The following is a 26,919-nucleotide window of genomic DNA, read 5'->3' as shown; positions in this document are numbered from 1 at the left end:
CTTTTTCTTCCTACTTGGAGAAGATGAAGACTTCATCTTTCTCTCTCCACTGCTTGATATTTATACTAAGATTAATTAACTTAATTAATCAAGATTAATTTACTAAATTAAGACATATTTGTTTATTAATTACAATTATGAAAACTAAGTGAATATCATCATATTGTTTTACTATCTCATAAAAACTAATGGTTAAATAACCATTAAACCTTTTAATTAATTGTCAATTGGGTCGTCAATCATTTTTCAGTTTAAAATTCCATAAAATGATTGAGAGCTAAGTGAATTTTAGTGGCAAATGATGCACAATCCATGCCAAAGAACTAAAAAGGAAAAGAAGAAAAAATCGTCTTAATATAATGAAATTTGTTCTTCCTATCTATGGAAAATAGTTTAACTTATTTGGGTGATTTGATTTCACTTTTGTAGTTTTGTTATGTAAGTTATAAGCTAAGCTCAAAGTAATCATTAGTTATGATTCATAGGTTAGCATTTAGCATCCGTTTATGTGTCTCTTAAACCTATCAAAACCATTCGGTTATCCATGATTTGTTAATTATGGATAAGTACAAGGCTCGAGTTCTTTTCATTTTTTATTTATTTTAATTAAAAGTAAAAACAATAACTAAACTAAAACAAAATTTTAACAAATACCAAAAAATAATAAACAAGAAAGCCTTAAACTTAATATATTAAGTCATGCCAATGTCCTAAGTAAACCGACATTCCCGTTTAAAAATCTTCCCGGAATCATAGAATCTCGTAACCTATCTCATTTCTCTTGCAAAGGTTGCTTCACATCTTTCCTCTCTCTCTCTCTCTCTTTTTTCTTGGAGCCTATGCGAGTTGCTTTTAAGAATGATGTTAATGAAGCTTTGTCCTAACCTTGATAACCAAGATGGCCTGGAAACCGTCTTGGAAGTGCCTATACCCGAAGAAATGTACACCAAAATGGGCAGCAACGCGATTTTGCGATGGCAAAACTTGTGTAATTTCATGAAAGCTCAATCAGCTTTCTGTAACTCCTCCTATCTCCAAGCCAGTTCCGACAACGAGTTCTTGACATTGCTTAAGATTGTCGGAACTCCCCTAGTCCCTTTCCGTGTCGATTTAGAGAATTACATGCATTCAAATCCCATCCAAGATTCTTCCATCGTAACAACTCTTCCATGTCTTCTCTTTATTTATATGTTCACAAATTGAAATACTCGTATATATGAACATGAATAACGAAAATTTTCATTGTTTGTTGATGTACGAACAGGAAGCTTCCACAGCGAAATACATAATACAGCAGTTCGTAGCCGCTACGGGGGGACATCTGGCATTGAGATCCATTAGAAACATGTATGCAGTGGGGCAAGTGCAAATGCAGGGTTCAGAGACGCTGCAGGGTAATAGTAGCGTGCAAACAAGAGTCAATTGTGAGTTTGGGGGGTTCGTATTATTGCAGAAGAACCCAGATTTGTGGTATTTAGAACTTGTTGTGTCGGGTTTCAAAGTTAGTGCTGGGTGTGATGGTAAGGTTGCTTGGAACCAGTCATCTTCACAACCTGGTCATGCACATAGAGGGCCCCCTCGACCCCTACGTCGATTCTCCCAGGTAATTTTTTTAGATTGTTTCTTTGTTTTTTTAACGAATTGCAAAGTAATTGAAAGATATTTGTTGAATTTGTGGATTGTATAGGGATTGGACCCTAGATGCACGGCGAGCTTATTCATAAATGCGGTTTGCATAGGAGAGCAGGTTATCGACAACGAAGACTGTTTCATTCTCATGCTCGAAACGGATTCAAAGGCCCTCAAGGCTCAAAGTTCATCCCAAGCAGAAATAATCCATCACACCGTCCGGGGATATTTCAGCCAAAGAACGGGGCTTCTCACCAAATTCGAGGACAAGAAGCTGGTAAGGATGAAGACTACCGTTGGAAACGACGTGTTTTGGGAGACCAGCGTGGAATCCCTGATCCAAGATTACAAATACGTCAATGGGATCAACATAGCGCATGGCGGAAACACCATTACGACGCTTTACCGGTACGGGAAGTCCCACAAGCACAAGCGGAAGATCGAAGAAACTTGGACGATCGACGAGGTTGATTTCAACATTTGTGGGTTATGCACTGAGACTTTTCTGCCTCCGGCTGATCTCAAGAGGGAGCAAGAATAACATTGACGAAGTTAAAAGATGAAAGAACAACAACTAATGTACATAGGGAATTATTCTTTTTTTGAGAATCACTTCATTCTTTCAAAGCTAATTTGTTAAACTTTGAAAGAGAGACACGTTGTTGTTTGGATATAGGTACACAACCAAATTGCTTTCAATTGCAGTTCATCAAACAGGCTTACTCGTTCAGCTCAATGATGACGGTTTTCTGGGAAATTAATAAATATGCATGGAATCATGGAGTCAGAAAGGGAAGGTTACAGAAAAAACAGCAGGCTAAACTTAGGCATGGGAGGTGGAAGTTGATGTTTGATATTGATGGTCCATGGATTGTCAATGACGAACTTTCAGCCTTCTGCCTCTGACCAATTGTGGATTAATTTAGTTGCTTTTTTTTTAGTTTAACCATTGTGTTTTATTGAAAAGTTTATGAACAAATCGGAATTTAATTATTCAATAGAGATATCATAAATGAAGGATTTTAGCCTTTCTTTTACATTTCTTTGATTGGTTGCCTTTGTAAACCGACAAAAGTCTAGTTAGGGTTGAAGATGGAAGTTCCGTCCTTTTTTCCCTTTGTTCTTGCCGTGTCGTATTAATATGCATGGCGGTGGAGTTGGGACAACCGGACAAGGGAGTTTACTACCCAACTGCTTTGTATTTGTTGGTTGCTGTGCTTTAATAAAACAAATAAACCCCATTTACAAAATCTAATAATTATTACTTTTTTATATTAAAAAAAACATTACTTTTCAACTTTAAAAAAAGATACCTTTTACGCTATTTTTTTAAGGTTGTCTAAAGATCAGTTTAGAAAACCCAGACATGATTCACGAGGTTGGTTCGTGTAGGAGAAACAAAAAGCACGATGTAATGTTCTTCAACATTACCCTTGCCGTCTTTGCCTCTCACATAGTAACATAACAAAGAGTGGTTTTAGATCGCCAAAATCAAAATGGCTACTGATCAATTTATAACCCAATTTTACGTTGTGATAGTTTTGAAGGATATTTTCATCAGTTTCTGAATTAGGGTAGAAAACGTATAATCCCATTAACCTAATAAAAACAAATTTTCAAAAGGCTTGCGTTGCCTCATCAAACTTTATGTTAATTGCTACAAGGGTTAAAATCCATCATCAGTCCCTGTAATTGGAGAAATTTTGGGTTTAATTTTTACATTTAAAATGTAAAAATGAAGTTTTTTATTTTTATTTTTATTAATATTATTATTTTTAGAGTTTGTTAACTTTGTGTATTAACTAAATTATTTTCATATCATATGACATATGATTGATGAAAATTTTTAATAGAAAATGTTACGCTTAATATAATGAAAAGGTCCTATAAAACAATCTAATAATCAATTGAACCTTTAATGAATATAAACAATCAATTAAGTCCTTGAAAAATCAATTTCCATGTAAGCCCGAATGGTCGTTATGGTCGCTATATTGCATACAATAGGGAAAATTATAAAAATTATACAAATTATAATTTATATATAATTATGAAAATTATTTTAAAACTATTAAAATATTAAAAATGTTTGAGAATATTATAGAAAATTTTAAAAAAAATAAATTGGACCTTTAATCTTTTTTTTTCAAAAAAGAAAATCTATATTTTTTTTTGCAATTTTTATGATTTTTTAATTTTTTAAAACATTGTAAAGAGAGTTTACCATTTTTCACACAATCTTAACTTGTGACGTAATAATTGGGAACTTATAAAAATGTTAATTTTTAGATAATTTGATTATTTATATTCAATTAATAGTTCAATTGGATACCATTTTAGTGATAACTCAATTGATTATTAAATTATATTAAGCTAAAATATGAACCATATTAATTATAATTTTTAAATTTAATAACATGAGAATTTATTATTTAACTTTAAACTAAATTTCATTTTCTGTAAAGATACAAGGAGTAACGGCCTAGTTCGACCCACTACTTCGACACTTCACCGACCTAACAGTAGCGATTGCTTCTCTCTCTCTCTCTCTCTCCCTCTTTTGGGGCCAAAAGCGACTGCTTCTCTTTACTCTCTTCTACTTCACTGCTTTTTACATTTTAGCCAAAACAGGGGACGCCCTTGAAAGCTGTGTTTGAGAACTGAAAATGAAGGAGCAAGATTCACCCACAACACCGCCAATACCAATCACTTCACAGCAACTAGCAACGCCGAGTGTTGTGAAGAAAGATAGCTCCGTAACTGCTGGATTCTTGGGTAAAAGTGGGTACAAATTCTGGGTCTTGGCTGCAATTCTCCTGCTTGCTTTCTGGTCCATGTTTACTGGCTCTGTTTCTCTCAAATGGTCTTCTGGTCATCTTACTGCATTTTCCGATGACATCGATTTCTCTGTCTATGATGATCTTGACGTTCTCGTAAGCACCCAATCTTTCCTCCCTGTAATTTGGTTTGATTTTCTTTGGTTTTGGATTGAACAATTTGGTTTTGGAAAATAGGAATTGGAAGAAAGAGAGAAGGTGGTGAGGAAGATGTGGGATGTTTATACGCACAGCGCAAGCGTTCGATTGCCGAGGTTTTGGCTTGAAGCATTCGAGGCTGCTTATGAATATCTATCGAGTGATGTTCCTGGAGTTCGAGATACAGCTATGTCTGAGATTGCTAAATTATCTATGCGCTCCCTAAATCTTGATTCGCCCTCTCTTCGATCAAAGGTCACTCTCTTCTTCTTTCCTTTCTCATTTTTTCTTATATGATTTTGATCCTGCCCAATTGCGCTGAAATTAAGGTTAGAGCTTGGCTACTTGGGTTTATTTTTTCTGCGTTTTTGTGGTAATTGGTAATTTACACAAACACAAGATTCGTCCAAATGCTATAGAAATTAGATTCATATATAGAATTAAACTCATATTTCCTTTATCTTCTAAACCATTAATCCTTTTTCTCAAATGAAGCTTCAAAAATTCTAGAAAATTTACTTCTTCTAAAATCTTACCACACTACTTTTGCAGAGTTACTAAATGCTAAACCCATCATTTTAACCCCAAAAGTTCTAAGCTTGCCATGTTGAAATATATATATATATAAACAAAGAATCACAGAAACAGATTTTCTCATAGATGTCATGGTGTTGAAATGTGCAGAGCATCAGTGTAGGGAAAGAGAATTCTAACAGAAAGGAGATATCTGCAAGCAGGAGGAGCTTATAAGTGGAGCTTACGGTCCCTGTTGCTGTAATAAAAAAGGATGCTGTTTCAACCTCTCATACCACTTCATGTTCGGAGGACATAGCATTATCTTTTAAGTCTTTGGGATGAAGTTTTCCACCATTAAAGTATGAACTGTAGCTGTAAAAAAATGGATGCTGTTTCAACCTACTGAGGATGCTACTCATTAAATATGTTTATGAACTGAACATTTGCCGAATTTATTGTCTTCCAAAACAAAGTGTCGGTGCTTAATAGTGCCCTTCAGATCTGAAATAATTTCTTGATGCATGATCTGACAATTGAAGGAAATGATCCAAATCCTAAAACATAAAAATGCGTATTTTGGTTATATAAATGACTTTACCGCATTTCAGTTTATATATATAAAAACAAATATTCTTTTCACAATTCTGCTTGGTGTATTTTGGTTCAGTGTCAAGGCTTTGCGATTACAATAAACTATTACTAGATGAAATGATGGTATTGGATGGAAAAGGAAGCTAATCTAAATTTTAAATAAATCTTTACTTAAAATAATAAAATTAAAGATTTAAATTTATAATCACTTAGGTTAAATTTTTCATATTATGGATCTTTTAGTTTTATTTAAAATTATCACAAATAAAAATACTTTAAAAGTAATATTTATTAGTTTAAAAAATTCTATCAAAATTTTAAATAATAGTATAGAATAAGTTTAACAGGAGGTTAAATTTTGCATGCATGTTTTAATGTCTCGTTTGGTTACTAGTGTGATACATATTTAGCGCAAAAAATAATTAGACAGTAAATAAAAAGGGAAAATATCGATAAAAAAAATTTTATTCCACAAACTGGATTAAGGGGTTGCAAGTGTCATATAGTTGTATAGTAAAATATTAAAATATATATATACGTTAAAAATTTAAAAGTTACTTGTAGCATAAAAATGTATATTGTTGATGTACCAAATATTCACCTAAACATAAAATAATTAGCACAAAATAAAACTTAAAATTAGAAAATAAGTAAAAACTTTTATAAAAAATAATATCTCTTTATTAAAAGTATGGTATGGAGTGACTAAATATTACCAATTAAATTAATTTATTACTAACTAATGTTAAAACATGTGTAAAATATAATACTCATATCAATCGTAGCATAAGAATTCAATATCAAGTATCTTGGGTAAATGCCTACCCAATAGCAACAACAACAATGATTATGATGATGATAATGATGACAGTAATAATCATTTATACCATACATAACGTAATTAATTGAGTTGATGTCATTAATTAACTTGACACCAATTCGGTTAGTGAAATTACTTAAAATTAATCTTAATAAAGAAATGTATATTAATATAAATGTATTTTTTATTATTTTTATATGAGTACTTTACTACTTCATTTATAAAAAAAAATATTTGGTACTAATAAAATTTTTAAATTTAAGGGTGTACAAATGACTTACAAAAATATAGTGAAATATTAAAAAGAAACGTATATAAAATTTTTAAAATCACTACTCAACATTTTTAATGTTAGCTTTTCTTTCATTCACTCAGTAGATCTGATCAGATATAATAATAATAATGGTTAAATAACAATTTGACCCTTTAATTATCTCATTGAACAATGTGGTACCATAATACTTTTTTTTATTGATTTGGTACCTCTACTTTTTTTCGTTAAACAAAGCAGTCCATGCCATTTCAGAAAAATGATGTGGCAAGTTTCACATTTAAAAAAAAAAAATTTGCCCTGGCATTGTTACTTCTCAGCATTAAAAATTTAAACATTAAAATTTGTTTATTTTCTTTTTCGAGACTTTACTACTCAAAAAATGCCGAAATTTGTTTTAATTTATCAAACCGTTTTTTTTAATTATGGGAATAGGTCGATTTTTTAACTGGAAGTGTTTTCAAGTTATTTACAAAAAACGCTTCTAGATGGAAGCGATTTCTACCACGTAACGCTAAAAATGTGAATGGTGATTTGTGGTAAAGATCATATTAAAAAGTGCAGCTTTTAATATTATGTTGTTAGTTGAAAGAGTAAACAATCCCACATTGTCTAAGAAAAAGCTGCAAATGAATTATGAGTCTATATATAACCGTATCCTACATACTATATCGCTTAAGAAAATAAAAAAATGAGATTTGGGGATTATATAAAAAATTGTTTTATAAATTTTATTTTTACATTAATAGATGACACCAAAAAATAAAAAAAAAATATTGGTGCTGCTGTTTTTAGTGTTAAAAGTATTTTTTTGGCGGATTCTCATAATTATGCAAAGATTTAAAAAAAAGGACATTTTTTTAGTAATAAAGTCTTTTTTTCGAGGTCGATAAAAGGCCAAAACCTTCTTTTAAACAAAAGAGCAATCCCTCCAAGAGACATAGTTGCCGCCGCTTCTTCCTCCTTGCCCAGCGACCTTTCTTTGGCCAATGCCACCATCAAATGAGAGCTGTCCTCCTCCTTTTTCTGTTTGTTTTAGTTTAGTTTTTGAAGGGAACACTTCCAAAGTCAATATAACTCCAATAGCTTGAACACAAGAGAAGCCTTCGATCTGCCACCTCCAACGTCGGATCGGAGTATAAAATCATATTTGGCCTCTCCTTGGCTCAAGGGAGCTTTTGACTGTTCGAATTTAGGGAACGGTGCTCTGAGCCTCAAAAATCAAAGGAACCCGAGGTGGGTTTTGGAATTTCTCTTCGCATTGCTTGGCTTCTCTACTCCCTTTCATTTCTCGACTGTTTTCATATTTGGCTCCCCGTTTTTCTCTTTCTTGAGTCGTCAGCTTTTCTCTTTGTTATTGCGAAGAAATAAAACAATGGCATGTAATATATTATAGTTTTGCTTGGAAGAGCGGAATTAAAGCTCCATCTTCTTATTGATTTACTCGACTAATTGCACTCGACAAAAATCTAAATTGACATTAAATTTCAAGTTAATTGGCCATTCCTGACCATGGAGTGTGCTTTTGAACAAAGAGGAAGGTTGTAGAAACAAAGTGGATTCACTGTGATACTCAACATCTGTTAGCTAGAATCCCAAATGATATTTGAGTGTAATTTTTTAAATCTCATCATTTATTTTCTTAGCTTCAATTGTATATAATTTAATCATTGACATAAATGGAAAATTTTTACGTGATTTTATATGTTTTTATTTTATAGAAAATTTTATAATTTATTTAAAAATTGGATTATTTTTTATAATTTTTGTAGTTTTCTAATATATTTTTTTTGGAAATTTTATTAAATTTCTAGACTTTATATATATTTATTTATTTAAAAAAAATTAATCAATTTTTATACTATTAATGACGTGGAATATACACAGTTAGCATTTAGATAATTGTATACAAAAAAGTAGAGGCACGAAATTGATAAAAAGAAATTGAGATAGCTAGTTTAGCATTACTTTTGATAAAAAAAATGTTGTGAAAATTGTTTTTGAGAAATATTTTTGAAAAGTTTGGTTTAATATTTAGATGTTTAGTATTGTTGTCAAAAAGTACATTTGAGAAATAAAATATCTATTTTAGATATGGTGTTATAAAGTAATAAATATGTATTTAAATAATATTCAAATTAATTAATATTATGATATTTTAGTAAGAATATAAAAAATAATTTATTATAATTTATTGTTAATATATAAAATATAAATATTTTTTAAATAATTAATATAATTATTTATAAAAATTTAATTAGAATATATAAATTATACTTTAAATATTAAAATATAATAAAATAAAAATTTAAATATAATATTATATATTTAAAATAAATTTCAATGACAAAATAATTATAAATATTATATAAAATATTTTATAAAGGTTAAAATTATCATTTGTTGTTAAAAGTATTTTTGCCAAAAAAATTTAGAAGGTCCAAAAATAATTTTTAAAAGTACTTCTAACTTTAAAAATGATTCATTTAACATTATAGTTCCAAAAGCGCTTTTTATATCAACAATACTTTTGAACCACAATACTTTAAAAATTACCCATTTAATATCATAGTTCCAAAAGCACTTTTTATCTCAACGATACTTTTGAACAACAATGTTAAAATAAGCCGAACTACAGTTGTAGTGTAGGGCCAAATTGATATTTAACCCTAATAATAATGAAAACGCCTTCAACTTGTATTCCGATGAACCCTAGAAAAGGTTAACCACACAAAAATCGAAGCTTTAGATCCTAGTGGCACACGTTTCCAAGAAATGCAAATATGCAAATGATTAAATAGGACCTCCAAATCCAATGCCCCACTACTGGCTAATCCTCAAAAAGTAAGGTAACGTTAAATAATGGGTTGGGCCACTGGGTTTCCAAGATTTTACCCACACACATGGTTTTGGGCTTAGTGAATGGTCCGCAGGCCATTGCCAGCCGAGAGCATTTAAGCAGGGCGGCAGATAGGAGTGGGCGCTCTTGGAAATGGCGGGAACACTTGGCGCCATCAGTTCGTGGGTACCCAAAATCCCGGCTTTATTCTTATATAACAATAATCGCTGTGCTTCACGATCCTTAGTCTTCAAACCAGTCTGTTGGAATCGTCCCTCTGTTTTCTCTACCTTTCCAAGATCTCTTCTCACGATGGCCCAAGCAGATCAGATTAGCAACAGCCCTGAAATCAAAGAGCCATCCCCGAAAGTCCCAAAACTCGGTCAAAATGGAGTACATGAAGTTACCCATGGTCCAGCCTCCCTCTTGAAAGTCAAAAAGCTTTCTGAAAAAGCCGTGTTGCCGTCAAGAGGCTCTCCTCTCGCCGCTGGCTACGATCTGTCAAGGTAACTCCTCAAGCCATTCTCTATAATGGAAATCGCAGTCGATATACAACAAATTTGATGGACTTTTTAAAAAAAAAATTTTTATGGCACAGTGCAACGGATACAAAGGTGCCAGCCAGAGGAAAAGCGTTGATTCCCACTGATCTAAGCATTGCTATCCCTGAAGGAACATATGGTCGCGTTGGTAAGAATATATTGCTCTATTATGTTATTTCCTTCATTAGTTCATTATGATTTGGTTTCGTTGGCTGATTGAAAATGTGGGTACTTTGTTTTTTTTTTTTATGTGTAGCGCCAAGGTCTGGTTTGGCTTGGAAGCATTCCATCGACGTAGGTGCTGGAGTGATAGATGCTGATTACAGGGGACCCCTGGGGGTGATTTTGTTCAACCATTCTGATGTTGATTTTGAAGTGAAAGTGGGTGACAGGATTGCCCAGTTGATCATTGAGAAGATCATGACACCTGATGTTTTGGAAGTTGATGATCTGGATTCTACTACTAGAGGTGCTGGGGGATTTGGATCTACTGGCGTTTAAATCTCTGGGTTTTCTTTCCCAAATGTAATAATGGATTAGCGTTAGGTTTAGGATTAGGGGTTGTTTTAGAGGGTTAGGTTTGGGGGACTACTGCCTACTGGTGAAACAAAGCTTTGCTTTGTTTTGCTTATCGGTTATTGTCTTGTAAGAAACCCTGAATGGGTCAATGGTAGCATATTAAGCAGCAATCGGCAGTAACTAAGCTCTATCATGGATATTTGCACTACTGTTCAACCTGTGCTATTTTGTGGATTTATATGGTTTATTGCCTATAATATATTTGCTGTGCCGTTGATCATGAGCTTCAAGTTCATCTTTCCCCCCTTATTTTTCACATTTTGCAATAAGAACGTGCGTGGCTGAGAAAATCATAAAACGTTAAAAAATGAGCTTCAACATGTCAAACAGTGGAAAAAACAGGTTAATGGTTTTGTGCATTTACTCGAAACTGCTATTGGACGTCCGATGTCATAATTTTATTAAATCCAATGGGTAATTTTATACCATTTTCAGTAAACGTGCAGTGTTACTTTTTTCAGTGAATGCTTCGTTAAGTCAAATTTAAGAGAATAAGCTACTCACCTGCCCAATGTTGTAAGCATACGAGATGGAAGCAAAAGACAGAGAAGGTCCATATCTAGAGAATGTCTAAGGAATATAATAATGGTTAGGGCATTAATCTTGTTATGAACTAAAAGGCTTGGGACAAAAGCTAAGAGCCACCTTATGCGGAATAAGATGCTGTGGAACATTCCCCTTCCTCAATTTCTCTGCTGTCTGCAGTAAAATCAATGTTTTTAAGAATCATACAGAATTCAGGCAACTGTTTGTAAAAAGAAAATGATTTAGTTGCTTGAAACCTGAAATTGCCCCTATAGTTAAGACAGATAATTGTTACCTACAAAAGCATAAAACATACCTTCCCATAAGGGAGGCATCAATGATTACTCACCAGTCACAACTTCACCTGCCAATATAATGATAATGATGACTACTTTGAGTTAAAAGATGCAACATAAACAACCAAGTACATGGTCCAGTTAGTAATTGGTACAGTAATAGATTGGATTATACCATTAAGGTACCCAGGTTAACCGCTCTTGAAATACCAATGAAATCACATAGAATTACACGTCCCTGGCAATGTCAAACGAGAACTTAAAATGCTTATAGCTTGACCTTGCAGTTTAGGACAGCTTGATTCTACAAATACCAAAAGTTGAACAACCATCCCTACCCCATGCACTTTACCACTTCAGCATGATAACTAGAGAGTACCAAAAGCTGAATCTATTTATAATATGAGGTTATGCAGTGGCAGAATCGTTTCTTCCATCAGAGCTAAAGGTAAAGATTTGAGCAGTTAAGGCAATGAACTCTCAAGAGTTGGAACCCATATTATGGTGAATAACATTCAAAAGCAGTTTTTAATAAACCAATTCAATTTCTCCAAGTACATTTAGTACTTCTTTAAATTTGTCATGGTAACTAACAAGAATAATGTGCCATATCTGGCCAGTCTCCAACAAAGCTTTCTGGTCTTTATTTTTTGCACAAGCATCTTATTTTTCCTATGGGCAGAGATCCATAGCTTTGCAGGTCCAGGGTCAAATATATAATTGAGCACCTTCAAGGCGGTCTAAGATGTTATATATGAAACACAAATCTCCTAATATTCTTCTACCATATGCAAGATGCAACAGACAATTCACCTGGTTGACTAGTTGATAAAACTTGTTTTAGCCATTTGTTCCAGATTTGCCTTTCACCAGCCTCGTAAGGAAGCAGCACACCATCAATTGGCGCACAATCTAAATTCCTGTATTCTTAGATTACAGCCAAATCCGTAAACCCATAATAGCTTTAGTAGATGGCTCTCTGCTAATATTATGAGCAACAAAGACGCACAACTGCAGTGGGAGCTGATATATATTAAGGCACTTACAGGTATAATATATTATTCTTGAAAGGAGCTGAATGGAAATGTTGATCAATGCTTGAAGTCCCCATTAAAAACCTTGAAGTAGAACACACAAAATATATTCAAGATATTCAAGTATACACCAAAATCATGCAAATTATTATTATTACTATTTTAGGAGGGGGCAAAGTAAAAAAGATGAAGAAATAATTGCCAAAAGAACTACTGCAGTTGGAGATTTAAGAGCTCAGTTGAAGCTTAAAACTAATCACACACTCTTAGTTGTCATGGTATTTACAACTGTAAATAACAAGTTCTTAGTACAGCGTGTAAAACTGAATTTTGCGATAATAAATGAACTCCATAAATGAAAATTGAAGAACATTTTCATCCTTAAGTTCTGTTTGTTATATTTGAAGTGATTTATTTCCTTAGAACAATGAGATACTCTTTAAATTGCACAGATCAACATCACCTATCAGATACGGACTCCTAATGGACACTATAAACCATAATTTACAAGTTATAGAAATTCGAAAAGTGAATGCAGCACAACCACAATAAGGGCAGTCCTTTTATGCGGTTGTAGAGATCCACCAGTAGCTGTTGGTGTTAGAAGACGCTGCTCAAGTTGAGAAGCTTAGCAGCTCAGTTCATTAACCTACACAGACAGGTGCATGGATATTTCACGGCCAAAAGTTTATGGTTGGCAAGGTATGGAATGTGATAAGTGGCAGGGCTGATAAAAATCAGTATTCGGCAGCTTTGGTACCCATTTCATATACCAAAGCTTTCTTTGGTGTCTTGGTTGGCTGTTCAAAACAGACTGCCTACTAATGATAGAATTATAAGGAGAGGGCAAAATATTGATGGCAGGTGCAATTTTTTCGGCTTGGAGCTGGAGACAAGGGATCATCTGTTTTTTGAGTGTAGATACTTGGGAGCAGTACGGGAGGGGGCCAGATTCAAAAATCAGTTGAGAGTTTGCAGCAGGAGTTGCAATGGGTGACTGTTAAACTAAGAGGAAAGGCTCTTATATCCATCTTGCCGAGAATAGGATGGAATGCATACATTTGTTTGATTTGGAGAGAAGGTAATAACAGACAATTCAATACGACTTAGTTGACTGAGCCGGATTGGTTAAGTAGGATGAAATAGGTAGTTAGAATGTTTTTAACTGACCCAAATACAAGGCATTTTGATACTGTAAACTTGAGACTGTGCACGGCTTGGGAATAGAATTTACTTCATGGTTAATTATCTCCACAGCTCTACTACAAAAGGTCTTAATCCTTAACAGGAACCAAAGATATTGATAAAAACTTACCACTGTAATGACCACCAACCCAGTCCCAGAATGCAAAAGCATCGTTAGGATCAATGCCAAACTTTTTAACAAGCTGCATAGGAAACATTTATAAGCTGAATAGTATAGATACCAGTGTACCATATCATATGTTATATGAAGCAATATTTATAAGAGCTTTAGCAGTTAATGAGAAGTGAAGAAAACAAGCTATGAACGATAGGCTATCTGATTCAAGAAAAAGGAGAAAATACATTTTCACTTTATCAAGTTGGTCCATCTCTTCTTCTTTTTTGACACTAATTACCCAATGGAAGAAAGAAAGAACACAGAAAAAACATACCAGTTGCAGTAATAAACAACTACTTACAAACATAGATGGCGTCCTTTAGCAAATTCAACAGCCTGAGGGTCTGTGAGTCTTCAAGACTCAAAGAGAAAACCAAATGCATCAGCTATGCTTCCTTCTTCATGGGTTACAAGTAAAAAGGCCAACAACATTACACAATTAATAACAAAGTGCATCCGCACCTGTTTGGAGAGCCAAATGAACAAATAAAGGACCTAAGAAACTGGCATCAATGCCAATTGCAAAGATATCCTTCCGTGGTTTTAGGTAGCTCCAACCTGCCAACATTTACCTGCATATCAACAATTGAGGAACAGCATATTCGACTAGATGTTTAAGAAAACAGGAAGCTCCCCAGGAGGAGCCACTGAGAACTTTCTCTGAAAATTCCATGATCTTATCCAGAACATTACAAACATCTGGCACCACATCCTTTCCATCGCGAACATAACAGCATCCCACGGTGCCGGGACAGCTACATGAAGAACTGACCTATTCTCTGTTCTATTTATCTGAAAGGTACCAGCAAAACACGATGCAAAGTCTAATACACTAAAAATGAATAGCCATTAATTATATTCAACAATTATTTCAACATCACTAACTTTCACAACAAAGCATCAAAACTAATCTTTCTTTTTTCTTTTAAAAGAAATGGTGTATAAAGAGAAAGTTGAAACTTACATGCTCGCCGCTGAACATTCACTTAATTTGTTGTTTTCAGAGAAGCATCCTAAAAAGGTGGAAAGATTTAAACAAAAATCGAAAGCTATCCCAATTTAAATCCATAATCCCAGAAACAATAATTAATCCTAATTCACCTCAGCTATTTATAGAGTTTATCCATGATGTCAAGAGTGGCGCATTGTCTTGAATAGTCCAAAAGCATTCCATCGAACTCACTATAGGAACACGCGTTTTAATAGTGAAATATTTCATCATTTCTTTTTTGAACCTGTAAGGCTTTTGTGCAGATATCGAATCAGAGGAAATAATGAGCGTTCATCGATTGGCATCATTCTTTGTCGTTCATCAAATCACGGAGATGGGTACTATCAATATCCTCGATATGAGTCTGTAAAACTCCAAAAGAAAGAAAATAATTTTTTTGTTGCTATTTGAGCTATAAGTTTGTCTAGAGCCTAGAAAGTGACTGAAGAAGTTAAATTCAAGTCCTTCAATGACTGAGTATGGTAAAGTAGAGTGGTTAGTTAGGCACAAACGACACCGCGTATTGGAAAGCACTCATTGTCATTTACCAAATCCCCAAGCCCGACTAGTTTGCTGAATTACAAAAAGAGTTAGGCAAAACCACACCCGTGCATGCCTGGAAAAAGATAAAAAAAAACCTAATTCCGCTGCCAGGAATCGAACGCGGGCCTCCTGGGTGGAAGCCATAATCCTAACCGCTGGACGACAACGAAATGTGAATGGATTGCACCAAATTATGTTAATTACTTATAAGCAATTTTATTTTAAGATAAAGTCAATCTTTCAATAGGTGAATCATTTAACGGAATTAGGTTTCTTCAAATAGATGGGTTTTGTCGAGCCAACCCATAACACTAGCATAAGGACCAACTTGATAATCTTTTTGCCATGGTGAGTCAGCTAGACTATCAGAACTTGCCTATGAAGAAAATTTATAGCTTATCATTTTATTGAAATCCTTATCCCACAAATTTTTTACAACTTGTATCTGATACTAAGAAATTTTCTTTTCTTACAGTATATTTCACTATTTCATGTGATAATCAACCTTGTTTTTAATATATTATCCCGATGTCGTGACGTGATTTATGTCAACATTTTGTTTCTAGAAGGAGTGATATATATAGATTCTGGTCCTTCACAGAAATTTTTAGCAATCTTAGAAGGAAAAAAATTCAGTTCAAGGTGGTAATAATTTTCTTACCTCTAGATATCTGCTTAACAATGTGGTAGTACTGGCATTAAAGCCCTAGACAAGTTCATCTTTTGTTTTGTGATGCATGAAGCTGCTTTCGGACTTGAGTTGCTAGTGACTGCATTTTTAGTAATCAGTAAAGAAACAGACCGGATTATACGTTTACAAGACCAATGAAATCACATGGAATTACATGTCCTTGATAATACCAAAAGATGAACAACATCCCAACCCCAAACTTTACCCTTTCAGCACGATAATTTGAGAGTACCGAAAACTGAATCTATTTACAAGAGATTATGCAATAACAGAAACTATTCTTAATATGGAATATGTTATATATATATATATCAATGTTTTATTTTAGGTGTTTAAAATACTAGGTTAATATTTTATTAATATTATATTTATTTTTAATTTTTATAGTAGGTAATGACTCATTGTTAATGGCTCGATAATTTAAGCTGAGATAATATTAGTTAGAGGTTCTATTATTGTTCGATTTATTTATTTTTTAGTTGGTTTATTTTAGTATGGATACTGCAACTAATTTGTTTTTTACCCTTTTTCTTTGTCGTGGCTTGATGGATTTGATAGTCTATTTTAACAAATTGTCTTCTTGTTGTCTTCCATCCAATAATTAGCTGAGCAAAAAAAAAAAAAAAAGAAGAAGAAGAAGAAATTGCATAGAAAAAACACATTAAAAAAAGTTTTAAAAGTAATTAAAAAGCTTTTAAAAATTATTTATTTTTCTATCGGTTTCAAAGCACTTGGAAAAAATTACAAAATATTTAAGTATTTTAGAAAATTTTGATGCAATAAATAACAAATAAATTGTAACAATGAATTAAAACTCAAATAGAAAGGGTTTTAAATATAGTACTTAAGCAAATAATAAAACGGTAATCTAAATACTTTTGATAATTGTAATGTCTAAATAGATTAATAAAAATAAGTAATATATAATAATTTTTAAAATATAATTTATAATATGTTTCAAAGCGGAATTTATCATTAGTTTTCCATCTATTTAATATTTAATTAATATATTCAAGACAAAATCATTTTTAAAAATAAATCAAGTCGAAATCAAAATAAATTTAAATTTTTAAATATAAAATACTCAAGTTTTAAACATACGTTTTGTATAGAGTAAGTTATTATATTTTTATAGAAACTGTTATCTAATTATATGAAATTTGATAATTCAAAAGTTTTTGAAAATATCATGAAAATATGTAAACTGAAGCTATACTGCTATAGTTACATAGATGTTATATATTTTTGAAATTTTTATCTAAAATAAGTATAATATGACTCAGAATAATATGTATGTAAGTTACCCATAAAGTAATTGATCTTCCAAAAAAAAAACATAAAAAAATACTTAAAATATAATTCTCAACCAATAGAAGCAAAAGCAATAAACACATTTAAAAAAAACTAAATTGATTGCTTTTTATATTAAACTATTTAACATATAAATAAATAAATTATTATAATGAGAGGAGATGCATTTTCCTTAAAAAATATAAAAATATACATTAAATAGATTAGACTAACTGAAGAACATACTCCTATGTCGATATATCAATATTTTATATTTAAATCTAAAACAATAAAAATTTGAGTATAATTCATATTAAACTTTTAAAATAAGATTGGCAATAAACCTTCGAGTGGTCATTTTTTTGGTGAAAATCTCATCAAAAAATTTGTCAAAATTTGAAGCATCGATTTGTCTTTCCTTTTTTTAGGAAACCATAGTTCTCGTAGATGATAAGGAATGAATTTTGATATTTATATAAAGACAATGATGAAAATGGAAGAAAAATAAATCATCAAAAGTAAAATAAAATTATCACTAAACAAGAACTCAAAGACTTACTGCGCTTATGTTTATATAAAATTGATTTTTTATAACTTATATGAAATTAAAAGTTAAAAAAAAAAACTTCCAAACAATAAAAGAATAAAGCATAATATTAAATTAATAAATGGATTGTAATCTCTATGACGTTTAAAGTCATAAAATATTCTTGATTTTTTCCCCTTCATTTATACATAATTAATTAGAAAATAACTTAATTATATACAAATAGATTTATTTATAAATTAATTACTTAAAATTAAAAGTTATAAATGAACCTATATAGAATTAACTACAAAGAAAAAACAATTATATATTTAATAAATAAAAATAATTAAAATATAATGATAAATTTTAAATTATTATTTACTAAATAACTTTTTCACAAAATTTTAGGTCCTAATAATTAAATTACCTTGTGGTTTGCTTTTTCTTTAAAAGAAATGGTGGGTTTGACTAAGCTTGTTCAGTTGTTCCAAATACTTCCAACATTTTAATTTCACTTAAATGTACGTAGTTGAAGTAGTGACAAAAGTATTCACGATATATACTCTTCAAGAATGCAATTTATCACGATTTTCTACTCTTCTGCAATTACATTTTCTTTTTCCAAGATGTCGATGACAACGTTAAAAGTTACCATTGCTTTCTCCAGTTTCTGAGAAAACCGACGGCTGAATTACTTAAAAGTCATCTTCAATGTGCCTTTATAAAAAGACAGCACTTGCTGCTTTGAAGTACAACAATAATTTGCATCAATTCTTAAATCCTTTGCAAATACATGCATACATACATCCATATATATAATGCAACAAGACATGAGCTCCTAATTTCTAAATTAAAAAAGGTAAGCATTTCTTTCATCTTTTTCACACTCGAAGAAGTGCCAATCACTCAATACCATTACTGAAAGTTGACGAAAATAAAGAACAACAAAAGTTGCCCCCCACTGCCCTTCATTCATCTGCCCGAATTACTACTCTCCTTTTTCATGTACTCCCACCAGGGAAAGTGCAACCATTATAGCCTGTAAAGTGCCAAATATTCATATAAAATGAGATTAACAATTGTATTCGTACAGTAAAAAGCAGAGGTCCACTTTAAGAAATTTGTACTTGGGTTGCTAGAAGAAAGCATGGCTGCTTGTGAGAAATCACAGCTCGATGGATCCGGGCCAGAACTTTGATAATAGAGATTCATCGCATATGCTGCATGTGCTGATAGTGTATTTGGCTCGAAACAAGACCCTCCCGGTTGGATTGGACTACAATCTATGCCATGTGCACAAGCATAATCCAAACTTGCCTGCAATTCGGCATCTGTAACATCTTTCTTTGGAACACACCAAGATGCTTTCTTTGGCTCCGGCGACGGTGCCACTACTGACGGCGTCGCTGGTGTCTTCTCTGTTGCGGGACTGGCCGGAGTCTTGGGGAGAAAAATAAACAAATATAAGATTCACTGCCAATTATTAGCACTATGAAGATGAGAGCTGTTGAGTAATAGTCGTCGAAGTTTTCTCACCTGGGCCTGGCTGCTACTCTTTGAGAGGCCAACGTCATAGGTCATGGTGAGATCGGCGGATTGGTAAAGCCCGAAGGATCTTTCGGAAGTTGGTCCGGGTTTCAAGTTCTCATCGTAGAGAGCAAATAAATATGTGTCGACCGATTTCCCCGGCATCAATGGAGTCCCCACCATTGACCGAAGGTGCGCAATCAAGTTTCCATTGTAAGCCTTGGCGTTCTCAATGCTTGCTCCTACTTCATCGCTGTCTCCTTTGTACGGCCAACCTGTCTCGGCAACCACGATTTCGACGTTCTTAAACCCCATGGCATCCAATGCAGAACGAACAGCGTCCACCTGTGTATAAGTAAAAAATCCATTAAATTAAACGAAAAGAATCATTTTAAGTGGGAATTATAAAACATGTTCAATTTACATGCATGGGAGTATGGGACTACCTGAGCGTCGAACATGTTCATGTAATTGATTTTCGTGTTGCCATCCAAACGCCCCGAATTGGGTTGGAACAAGCAGAACGCCAGCGTTTCAGGCCTTGGATCGCTCCGGTAAGCGAAGAAAGGGTACGGGTTAATGGCAAAAGGTGAACCGGTAGCATTGTTAAATGCTAAGACTCCCTTCAACATGTCTCCATAAGCCGGGTCGAAGCTCCCAGAAGATGGCGGCTCAGACTGTTTCAACAGAGTCATTGAATGCACCGTCGAGACCTTCACCTTATCCCCAACGAAGCCGCATCGAGGGCATTCTTGACATTTTGCATGGCGGGCAACAACTGAGATATCAAATTGTTATCACCCGACATGATGACCTCGTTGCCAACGTTAATCAGGATGATTTTACTGGCTGGATAATAAGCAACTACGTTTGTATCCACCCAGCTTTTGGCAAAATTCGGGTCGGAGGCCAAGGCAGGGATGTCACCGTTGGCCGTGCCGATGACGATGCCAATTCCGGTGTTGGCTAGCGCTTTGATCATTGCGGCGTCGGAGCCGTATAGTCGGACCTTTTGGATTGAAGTGGATTGGAGAAGCTTTGCCGTGGCTGCCGGTGATGGTAGATTGTCGGCCACTTGTCCATAATTTACGCCAATAAATGATTGGGATTCTGCAGGTAAAGGCGTATCCTGTTAAACTTCTCTCGGGAATACAAATTTCCCCCTTACGTGTAGTTAAGTGAACTGTTTCCACTGTTCAACGATGTCTTAGAAGCGAAAACAAAGGAATGAACTGGTTTTTTCCATATATGATGTTCAAAGAAAAGTTTGCATAAACAAGATAAAAAAGTTATATTTTAAAATATTGAAAAAAAAACCAAAGGAAAAAAGAAGGTGAATTCTACATTTTACCATACAATTAATCTCAGATACTTGGATTAAACCGTGGAAGAAAGGAATGAAGAAACTTACTTGCTTTATTTACTTCCAGTAACAGAGTCAGAAGGAGGAAAGTTACAGTAAAATGAAGCGCAGACATAACTGAAGGGATGATCTCTCAGTTTTGCACGTTACAAAGTCTGATTTCATTCATTCGTGAAAGTGTCGCAGCGATAAATAAACAAGCAACGGGAAGGGAAGAAGGGTATAATCGTAAAAGGGAACTTTCGGTGGGAAAAGGATTTGAGAAAGAAAAGGATAAAAACTTCGAAATTAGTATCACGTGTTTAAGGGCCCACGTGTAATTCTTTACAATCAATCGAGTTTTGAATTGGTAGACGTGGCGAACATCACGTAGGAAACGTATCACGTATGAGTAAATTCATTGATTATAATTTTTGTTAAGTGCTAAATTTTAATATAATTTTATATTATAATTATATAATTGTAAATTTGTAACAAAATTTTGAAGGCGAAATCTATGTTTATATTACATATATTGGAATATTTTGGATTCCAATTATTTTAAAATATTTATACGAGGATGTTTTAGTTTTTAAAAAGAAACTAAAAATAATTATACATTTTTGAACGATGTATTTGATGAAATTTGAATATATATAAGTAAAATATTATATTTACCACACGTTTTTTTACTTATATTATATTTTAATATTTATATTTTATTGTATTCATCAATTGTGTATTTATATTTTTATAGTTTTATACTATTATTTAAGTATTTAATTGAGTTGGTGATACGAGTTAATTGAGTATCAATTTGATTAGGAAAATTACTTTAATGTCTTTTCATATTTAAAATAAATTATATTATTTGAGAGTATTCTAGTCTTATTCTTTAAAAACAAAGATATATATATATATGCACATGATGAAATTTCAATCCATGTCGTTTGCATTAATAAAATATTAGATCGACTACTTAACCAAATCTGTTTTTATTGCTCATAATAAATTTTAACATTTATATTTTATTACATCCATCAATTATATATTTGTACTGTTATTTAAGTCCTAACTGATTTAGTGTCACGAGTCAACCACACATCAACTTGATTAGAGAATTTACTTTAATGTCTTTTATATTTAAAATAAATTTTATTATTCAAAAATATTTTAATTTTTTATAAAAAAATTGCACATTATTAAATTCAAATGCAAATCAATTGAATTAGTAAATATTAAATTTATTAATCAACAAAAAAATTATACGTATTTTCTAACCTATATATTTGTACGATAAGGAAATTACCCATATATATATAAGTTTTTATTTAAAGCGATTGAGGGTGGGTTTGGACGGATGGTACGTTTACCTGTGATTAGTGTAAAAACAACAGTGACGATGAGATTAGATACTGTAGCGATATTGTAACATGAGACAAAAAAGTAAACTAAATATATCGCACCGCATCCAATCATCCATCCAAATCAATCGCACCGCATCCAATCATCCATCCAAATCCATCCTGACTGAAGTTTTTAATTCGGTTGGAGGTAGGTTTGTAGACAATTAAACATCAATTAAAACTATTTAATTATCCTATAAAAAATATTTCTATGAAGATCATCTAATTCGAAATTATTAAAATATTGTTCAACTTTAACTAACCCAAAGTTCATTTGGTTTGGAGTTTGGACATTGATTTGTATTTGTGTCTCTTGTTCAATGGCCGAACCGAAAGTTGCTTTAGTTCGGTAACTTTATGGTTCTCCATAAATGCCCTCCATCTTTGTGACCAATAATGCCCAATGTTTATTTTAGGTTTTTTTACTCCATTAATACCAAAAAAAAAAGTTTTTAACTTATACTGTAGCATTAGTATTATCTGATAAAATACAAGTAAAATACATATTGGAGGGGTGAAAAAATCTTGTCAGGCGACATCTAGGTGGAGAGAGTTTGTCAGGTAACACATTTTTTTGTATTATAATTTATTTGTTTAAGGTTTTGTAATATTTATTATTTGTTCGATTTTGTAGTTTGTGAAGCTAAGGAGCCAACAACAAATTTTATCTGAAATGTATTTTTTTTTTCTTTCAAGCCAATTGTTTTTTTTTTTTGACTAATGTTGGTCCTAGTCTTTTTCTCCATTCTATAAACTCTCTCTCTCTTTTTTTTCTCATTTACTCCATGTGCTTTCTCTCCGCCAGTTTGCAAATAGCGGTGTTTGTCGTCACAAAAACTCCAACAACCACAAGTAATTCTCTTGGAAAGTTGGTGGCTCTTCATCGACTTCTTAATATATTTATGTTTTGAGAATACTTTGGAATAATAAATTATTTCACGAGTCGGTTTGGACCCATGTTGTATTAAGTTCTATATATATTTTTTTTGTTCAATAAGTCTTCACTTTTAAAAGTTTTTGTCTGTTATTTTAGTAATTTTTTTAGTTTTGTTTACGCATATAGTCTTGTTTTTGCAAGTGATTTTGGGGATGATATTGTTGTTGTCCTCTCCAGTTTGGTGGATGCTCGATTCTTTTATCAATTTTTGCCCGTTGCTTTGAACTATCTGAAGCTAATTTTCTTATTGTATTAAATGTTTGCAATTACTCCAAATGTGTCGTGCATGAGTTATGAAAGAGTCAATTGTCAACGTGTCATAAATGTTTTATTGATATTGAGGCTGAAGTCATTGATGGAGCTTGCCTGTCAATGCCTACTACAAATGTTTGTTGTTTTTTTTCCTTGAATTGTATGGCCCCGTTGATGGAATGAATTAATAGAATTTATTTTCAAAATAATAATAAAATTTATATTTTTATTTATTTATCTATATTTACAATTAAAAATGAAGTACTTTATAAATTCTTTAAAATATTTAAATTTATTATAAATTTCAAAAATAAAATAAAAATAATTGTGCTAGGTATATATTATTTTAAGTCAAATTATGATCACTCTATTATGTTTAAATGTAGGATTGCAGTTACACATATATTAATCCCTTTATTTTCATATTATAATTAATTAATTCAAATCGTTAATACTTTTAACTATTCCAATTAAAATGGTGTGATGGAAGTTTTTCATCTATTACAATTTATCATGCCTAAATAGATGGAAGATTTTTAAAAAAATCATATTAATAATTATTCGCGTTGAATTAATTATAAATGAAACATACTATTTAGGTTCTAAACGTAAGCATACTGGAAGATTAAAAATACAATTTAACGAACTTCATGTAATAGTTTGATGGTCAAAGGTATTTACCGCCCCAAGTGTGGTTTGAGTTTGAATTGCGCTAGTCGCATTTGTTGTTTAGGTTTTGTCCTATTATTGTAATTTAAAAAAAAACAATTTAACAAGTATGAAAAAAACTTTTAGACTTGGGTTTGGTCTATTTGATGTATTTAAATGATTTGTTTTACTTTATTAAAAATAATAAAATAATAAAATTATTTTAATATTATTTAATTTGAAATTGAATTAAATTGAATTAAGCCTAATAAAAAACAAATCAAAATTATTAAACCAAATGAATCATCCACATGTAATATAAAAGCTACATGATTTAATTATATAATACAAGTTTTCTCTGATATTTTTTTCCTGGTAAATGGGGATTAGAGTTCGGAAGACCGAAATTAAAGTGAATAAATTTGCTACCAAATTCTTACGAGTAAATCACGAATATAATATATGTATCTAAAATATAACGCCGTATAACATGATACCTAAAGGTTAAACACCACCTCGGATTAAAGCATAATTTGAAGTTTGAATTCTGAATTAATCCAATTATGGGATTTTTGATCCATTTTAATATCATAGTGTCTTTCAAATGTCAAACTGAAAAAAGTTCTCAATTATTAAAACAGGACATTCAAAGGGAAAAAAAGAAAAGAAAGTCGAACAGACAAACATATATAAGGGAACTGCATGGATGTTGACTTTCCGTTCTTTGTTTTAAAAAATAAATGATCCATAATTTGGACAAAATATTGCGGATTTGGATCAAAGATTCAAATGTTGAAACTCAGAATGAGGAACATATTTTGGTATATTGTAAAATACTAATAGTGGAAACAGTTGAAAAGGGCAAAGGAAAGATGGTGGGATATGTGGTTTTGAGCATTTTCATGGTTCTTTTTCCTTACCCATTAAGAAACAACAAGACATTTCAAACACACTAAAGAAAAGAGGAGCTTTGAAATTAACTAAGAAAGTAAAAGCATATTCAAACAAAACCCAAGAAAGGAAGAGCTTCTCACATAGTTATAGAATATAGATTGCGATAGTCATGGACAAAAAGCAATAAAGGTGAAGCAACTTTAAGAAAGGAGGAGTAGCATGATTGCTAATTGGGTCACATATATTAAAGTGATTTAAGCCTTCGAAATTAAGTTTTCTACTTCCAAATAATTTGAGCATGTAAAGAAGAAAGATGAACCTACGTCGATTAAAGTGATTTTAGGTACCAAATACATTAATCCACCAGCGGGGCAAATAACCAAAAAAAGCTATTTTTTTTTTAAAATTACCGAAATGGGCCTATTATTTAATTATTTACCGGAATGGTCTATTTTCCGTGAAATCGCGTCCACGTCAGCACGATGTCAGGGTACGCTCCAGGAAATCGCGTCCACGTCAGTGCGATTTGCTGACGTGGCATGAACAGTTTATATTTTTTAGCTTGGAAAAATTTGAAAGGCCATAACTTTTTTACTCGGTTGTCCGATTGAGACAATTTTTTTTATTTCGAATAACTTTTCGAGATCTACGCGCTGACAAACGGCCGAAGGCGGTTTGCCGCACTTTTCGTCGAAAAAGATCCTTTTTCCCCTAAATTTTGATTTTTTCGGTTCAAAATTGAATTTTGAAACATTCAAATCATTATTTTCCTTATTTATTTGGAGTAAACACCGAATTTTTTTACAGAATTATTGTATTATTTTTTCTGATTTGACACGTATATGGAATAGGTCCAATAAATCGTTAGAACGTAAGTAATATAATTAAGATAATAACAGTATTTTTATAATATGTCAATTAATTAGTTTAGCTTATTTGGTAAATATGTTTGCTCTTTTCCCTTAGTACCTTGGTTCAAATCTTGTTTGTAACAAATTTTTTTAACTCTTCAATATTACATCAATAGCAACAAGTACAAAAAAGATTCAAAATTGTTACCAACAAGATTTGAACCAAAGTACTAAGGGAAAAGAGCAAGCACCTTAACCAACTAAGCTAAACTAATTAATTGACATATTATAAAAATACTGTTATTATCTTAATTATATTACTTACGTTCTAACGATTTATCGGACCTATTCCATACACGTGTCAAATCAGAAAAAATAATACAAAAATTTTGTAAAAAAAATCCGGTGTTTACTCCAAATAAATAAGGAAAATAATGATTTGAATGTTTCAAAATTCAATTTTGAACCGAAAAATCGAAATTTAGGGGAAAAAAGGATCTTTTTCGATGAAAAGTGCGGCAAACCGCCTTTGGCCGTTTGTCAGCGCGTAGATCTTGAAAAGTTATTCGAAATAAAAAAAATCGTCTCAATCGGACAAACCGAGCGAAAAGTTATGGCCTTTCAAAGTTTTCCAAGCTAAAAAACATAAATTGTTCATGCCACGTCAGCAAATCGCGTCCTAGGGGGCGCGATTTGTGTCCACGTCAGCAAATTGCGCTGACGTGGACGCGATTTCCTGGCGCGTACCCTGACATCGCGCTGACGTGGACGCGATTTCGCGGAAAATAGACCATTCCGGTAAATAATTAAATAATGGGCCCATTTCGATAATTTTTGAAAAAAAATAGCTTTTTTTGGTCATTTGCCCCCACCAGCGCCCAATATTTTTCAACCATAAGTAACACCTAGTTTCCAAAACCGGTTCGAATTTGATTTATTATTTAATCGTTTTGTTTTTGAATTCTAAATTAATTTTTTTATATATTTAAATATTTTTAGACGATTTTTTATACTTTCCTATCGTGGAAATGTGATTTA

General features: G+C 32.3%; 4 protein-coding genes and 1 long non-coding RNA gene across 14 annotated transcripts; 3 read left to right on the top strand and 2 right to left on the bottom strand.

Annotated features, from left to right (window-relative positions):
- The first annotated feature begins 741 nt into the window (after positions 1 to 741).
- Positions 742 to 2,500, top strand: LOC107903168 (uncharacterized). The gene is made up of 3 exons (XM_016829211.2): positions 742 to 1,155; positions 1,265 to 1,603; positions 1,688 to 2,500. Exons 1-3 carry the CDS (start codon positions 859 to 861, stop codon positions 2,168 to 2,170), a joined length of 1,119 nt encoding a protein of 372 aa, XP_016684700.2. The 5' UTR covers positions 742 to 858; the 3' UTR covers positions 2,171 to 2,500.
- Positions 2,501 to 4,058: 1,558 nt separating this feature from the next.
- LOC107905416 (uncharacterized) lies at positions 4,059 to 5,571 on the top strand. The gene is made up of 3 exons (XM_016832062.2): positions 4,059 to 4,562; positions 4,644 to 4,859; positions 5,289 to 5,571. The coding sequence occupies exons 1-3, from the start codon at positions 4,296 to 4,298 to the stop codon at positions 5,352 to 5,354; spliced, it is 549 nt and encodes a 182-aa protein (XP_016687551.2). The 5' UTR covers positions 4,059 to 4,295; the 3' UTR covers positions 5,355 to 5,571.
- Positions 5,572 to 9,322: 3,751 nt separating this feature from the next.
- LOC107905417 (deoxyuridine 5'-triphosphate nucleotidohydrolase) lies at positions 9,323 to 10,985 on the top strand. Its single transcript, XM_016832063.2, has 3 exons — positions 9,323 to 10,147; positions 10,240 to 10,331; positions 10,440 to 10,985. Exons 1-3 carry the CDS (start codon positions 9,795 to 9,797, stop codon positions 10,682 to 10,684), a joined length of 690 nt encoding a protein of 229 aa, XP_016687552.1. The 5' UTR covers positions 9,323 to 9,794; the 3' UTR covers positions 10,685 to 10,985.
- LOC107905418 (uncharacterized) lies at positions 10,831 to 15,411 on the bottom strand. Of its 10 annotated transcripts, none has more exons than XR_005913996.1 (8): positions 15,082 to 15,400; positions 14,443 to 14,993; positions 14,282 to 14,332; positions 13,933 to 14,005; positions 12,630 to 12,701; positions 12,397 to 12,503; positions 11,604 to 11,651; positions 10,831 to 11,461 (listed from the first exon to the last, which is right to left on the bottom strand). It is a non-coding gene; the product is annotated as an uncharacterized lncRNA (long non-coding RNA). The 10 variants fall into 10 exon arrangements; XR_005913995.1 differs by having other exon boundaries at positions 12,397 to 12,510; positions 13,933 to 14,332; positions 14,443 to 14,772; positions 14,945 to 14,993; XR_001686526.2 differs by having other exon boundaries at positions 12,397 to 12,510; positions 15,082 to 15,399.
- A 3,304-nt stretch (positions 15,412 to 18,715) lies between these two features.
- Positions 18,716 to 21,156, bottom strand: LOC107905420 (glucan endo-1,3-beta-glucosidase 7). The gene is given in 6 exon segments (XM_016832064.2): positions 18,716 to 19,063; positions 19,152 to 19,464; positions 19,561 to 19,896; positions 19,998 to 20,275; positions 20,278 to 20,661; positions 20,963 to 21,156. Coding segments are annotated over 6 exon segments (1,416 nt in total). The 5' UTR covers positions 21,030 to 21,156; the 3' UTR covers positions 18,716 to 19,025.
- Between the last annotated feature and the right edge of the window lie 5,763 nt (positions 21,157 to 26,919).

This window comes from Gossypium hirsutum, chromosome D05 (assembly GCF_007990345.1).
Source record: "Gossypium hirsutum isolate 1008001.06 chromosome D05, Gossypium_hirsutum_v2.1, whole genome shotgun sequence".
NCBI classification, from domain to species: Eukaryota; Viridiplantae; Streptophyta; class Magnoliopsida; order Malvales; family Malvaceae; genus Gossypium; species Gossypium hirsutum.
This window is presented reverse-complemented; position numbering and strand designations above follow the sequence as displayed.